Source organism: Gekko japonicus, unplaced genomic scaffold (genome assembly GCF_001447785.1).
Source record: "Gekko japonicus isolate JY-2015 unplaced genomic scaffold, Gekko_japonicus_V1.1 scaffold1133, whole genome shotgun sequence".
NCBI lineage: Eukaryota > Metazoa > Chordata > Lepidosauria > Squamata > Gekkonidae > Gekko > Gekko japonicus.
The window spans coordinates 547,244-551,612 of NW_015162514.1; the positions used below are offsets into that span (position 1 = coordinate 547,244).

At 45.2% G+C, this 4,369-nt stretch overlaps 1 protein-coding gene across 4 annotated transcripts in view; it reads left to right on the top strand.

The window, feature by feature from the left end:
* The window catches only part of CCNL2 (cyclin L2), an 11,697-nt gene continuing 7,328 nt past the window's right edge, over positions 1 to 4,369 (top strand). For all 4 annotated transcript variants that reach the window (XR_001482359.1, XR_001482358.1, XM_015406199.1 and 1 more), the window contains exon 1: positions 1 to 426. Coding sequence is in view for 2 of the 4 variants with exons in the window: in XM_015406199.1 (XP_015261685.1) it covers positions 64 to 426 (363 nt within the window). In the remaining 2 variants the exon portion in view is untranslated. The remainder of the gene's footprint in view (positions 427 to 4,369) is intronic.

Sequence of the window (4,369 nt, forward strand, 5' to 3'; positions counted from 1 at the left end):
AGGACGAGGCGATTCAGTCCGTCCGTGTGTGAGGTGAATCCGCGACGTCGTCGTCGAGACAAGATGGCGGCGGCGATAATGGCGGCGGCGGGAGGAGGTGGCGGAGGAGGGGTAGCGGCGGCGGCAGCGGCAGCAGCCCTGGCGGGGCTCGGCCCGGGGATGCCGCCCGGCCCGGGTCCGTCGTCGTCCTTCCCCTCCGGCGGCCTCCTGGTCCCCCCTCAGCCGCCCCCTCCGGGCGCCGTCCGGATCGGCGACCGCCTGTACTCGGGGGTGCTGATCACGCTGGAGAACTGCCTCCTCTCGGACGACGCGCTCCGCTTCACGCCTTCCATGGGCAGCGGCCTGGAGGCCGAGACCGAAGGGCAGCTCCGCATCACCGGCTGCGAGCTCATCCAGGCCGCCGGCATTCTGCTCCGGCTTCCTCAGGTAGGCCGCGGGAGGGGGAGGGGGGAGAGGAAAGGCCTCGGCGGGAGACTCGGCCCGGGCGGAGGGGGAAGGGCGCGGGAAAGGGCCGCGGAGAGGCAAAGCCGCGGGGGTGTGTGTCTGTGGACGGAGTCGGGGGCCTGCTCTCGCCGGAGGAAGGGGGAGAGCCGGGACCGCCGCCATGAGCTCCTGGGCGGAAACGGCGGATTGAAACAATAAATGCCGGAGACGCGAAGGGAAAAATACGGGACGAGGGTCTCCTGCTGGGTGGGTTAGCGGGACTTATTTATCCGATTTATCTTGTTTGTTGACTGATTTATCGGATTGATGTGCCGCCCCTCCCCGCCGCCTCGACCGGAAACCTGGTGGAAGAGCTCCGTCTTGCAGGCCCTGCGGTTTGCCCAGGCTGGCCTGATCTCGGAAGCTAAGCAAGGTGGGACCAGTGTTCCCTCTAAGCTGATTTAGCGTGAGCTGGCTCACAGTTTTTTTTGCCTCCGGCTCACACATTTTTGTCTCTGCTCAGGAAGGAGGGCTCCAGAGCCGACTAATCTATGCAGCAGCCAAATTGCTTGCTCACAACTTTAATGCCAGGAGCTCACAGATTCGAATTTTTGCTTACAGGAATCCAGTGCTTAGAGGGAATGTTGCGTGGGTCTTGGGTAGGGGTTAGATGGGAGACCGCCAAGGAAGGCCGGGGTCGCTGCGCTGGGGCAGGCGATGGCAAACCACTCCGGGGAATCTCTGGACTTGGACACCGTATACAGGGTCGCCATGAATCGGCTGCCGCTTGACGGCACTTCCCACCACGAGTGCTGGGGATGTGAAACAATAGTAGGATCATATAGTTGGAAGGGAATCCCCAGAGTCATCTAGTCTGACCCCCTGCACATTGCAGGAAATTCAAATTCCCCACACACACACCACAGGGTAAGGGTGTTTTGTCCTTCCTGTTGGCAGGTATGAATATGGAATATTTTCATATATTTTTTTTTACTTTCTGTTCATTCAGAAACTGTTTGGGAAACTTTGATTTGGGGGTGGAAACAGAAGTAAATAATGAAAATGTCTATTTTGTTAGTGCCCTGCTGTCTGACTGAAGTTGTCCATAGATGACTTCTGATGATCTCTATGTGTATTGATATTGTAATACCCCTGTCAAATTCATTCATGTGTGTGTGTGTGCACGCACATGCACAGAGAAGAAGGAGGATTTTGGTTGACTGGCAGGGTAGAGACAACATATAGGATATAGGAGATATAGGATGAATATCCACAGTGATCTCTAATAAAAATACATATAATACAAAAGGGTTTTTTTCTGTCCTGCCTTTCCATGAAAAAAAATCCAAGGAATCTCACAAACCAGTAAAATTACAACACTGAAAAATCAGGAATATTGTTAAAGTGGCAAGAGTTTCAGCAGCGGCAAAGGATCAGAATAACAAATGCCTTGTGTCGTGTGCTCTTGTGAGGCAGAGTTGACTTCATCAGATGAACGAAGGAAGGCTCTCACTGGGAAGTATCAGGGGGAGCGTGTTACAAAGAGATGCCAGAAAGGCTAGGCATTCCAAGACATGGGTTAAGTTACATGCCATGCCCTGATGGTAAGCAAGAGAGCCAGTTTAAAAAAGGGGTCTAATAATTTAGGACAACTCCCCCTGTGATTGAATTAGCCAAAATTGTCAATCAGAGTTAAGCCACCCCCAGACCTATTGAATGCAAGTTTGATCAGTTTAAATTTGCATGTGAATTTCCAACTGCTGGGCTTCTCCTTTTCATTTGAAAGACTTTTATCCCATCTTTAAATCAAATTATCCTAGGGCAGCTTACAAACAATACAAGAAAAACAGCTCCAGATGGAATGTGGCTTTTGGCTCTTCTGTCAGCAGTGGAGTGAGGGGGCAGGCAATGAAATTAAAACTTCCCTGTTATTTTTATTTTCCTGCAGCTGTCTTTGGGGAGCCTGTGGCAAAATTCAGTGTGTGTGGGTGGGATATCTCCCTAAGCTTTTTGAAGGCTATTTTAATAGTATATGCCCAATTTCATTTTTAAAATATGTCTTCCCACCTGTACTTAAGCTCAATATGGCTTCCATAACAAATTTTAAAAATGGAATATTACCTACCACACAATTTCAGCAATAACAGTAAATTGGAAACCAGAGAGACCTTTGGTCTAATGCGACAAGGCTTATTGGCCAAGAGGATTCAGAATGGGACCTCCATGTATAGAGATATGCCTATGATGATTCGTGCCCTGCTTTTTGACTTCCCAGAGGCATCTGGTTTACCACCAGTAAAAATGGGATTATTGTCTAGCTGGGACTTCCCAGCAAGGCAATTCTTAGAAAAGATTTGAGAACTTTGTGGAGGTAGAAGGATATCAGTAGCTGTTAGCTGTGAAAAGAGAGAGGGGAGTCTCCATTTTCAGAAGCACAGTGGGGCTGGCAGTCTCTGTTTTGATCCTGTCAGAAATGTGGTGCTGCACAAGAGAGATCCATTACATGGTCTTTCAATTTTTGTTTTAGCCACTGTTTTGGAATTTCCACATTTGGAAGCATTGTACCACGAAACATCAGTGGCTAAGTGCTAAACTGTGGAAGGCTGTTGTTATCACTTCCGGCCACTGTTAGAATCCACATGCTGGTGGCCAGATGGACCTTGATGTGATGCAGTACTCCTCAAATACAAACTTTTCTTACTACTTTAACAACATAAAGTGCAACATTTTATAACTTAGCATACAACGTTCTACTTTTGGACTGTTTATTAAGTGAAAGTGTCTTAGTTTTCCTCAAACAGAATTCAGAATATATCACATATGAGAGTGCTACACCCACTGTGTGATTCATGCAACCTTAGCATATCGATTCCAATGACTACCATCTGCAATGTGGGGGGGGGGGATAAAAGTTGAGAATACAAAACACAAAGTAATTATTTGGATGCTGTTATGCTGTCACAATAGAATTACCAGCATATTTAGATATCAGTTTAAACTTTATAACACTGAACTTCTCATATCAATATAAGTTCATTTATATACATTATAGAAAAAATTACTTGCATTTAAACAATATGCGTGCATTGTATATTTCTCGTAAATATAGGTGTTATTGTCTACTGCTGTAGATTGTTTTTATGTAAAAATAACTTCACATATTTAATTAGTGAAACCATGTTTTAAGGATTTTATTCCTAACAAGAAAATATTTTGAGTTTTTTCCAGTCTCTCCCCCTTCCCCCCACTTTACAGTTGGAAGAAATAGGTGGGGGCAGTCCTCAGGCAAAAAATAGGGGGAGGGGCTGGGAGAAGTTGGGGAAAGTGAGAGAGAGATCATCCTGACCGGTTTATGAGATTTTTTATCTCTTATGCTGGTTTGCATATATACCTGTTAAAAAAGCATTAAAATGTGGGGGGGAAATTCCTGATATTGTATTTGATTACCTCTGCTAGAATATTATATGCTAAATATTGGAGAAGAGCAGAAACACCATCCAGAGGAGAAATTAACAAAATTTTGGAAACAGCAGAAATGGATAAATTGACCTTATTGTTGAAAAATCAACCGGAAAGTACATTCGAAAATACATGGTCAAGATTTTATATTTGGTTTGAGAACTATACTAATTTAAGCAATACAGTCAACTAAAAATTATTTTTGGAGAACATTGAAAATATAACTTTACATATGCGCAAAAAAGACTTTAAACCTATGAGATGGTCTATATAAAGGTATTACAAATTCGGCATAAGCGTGTTAAATCTTTGGAATCAGAATTGCCCCCTCATTAGTGTTTGTATGTTTATGTATGTCTATATTTGTGTGTTTAAAATAAAGAAAAAATATGATTAAAAAAGCACAAAAATACCAACTGTAATGATTAAGGCAGCACAGCCCTTTTGTGGAGAGGAAACTTAACAATGGGGAGGGAAAGGAGCAGTT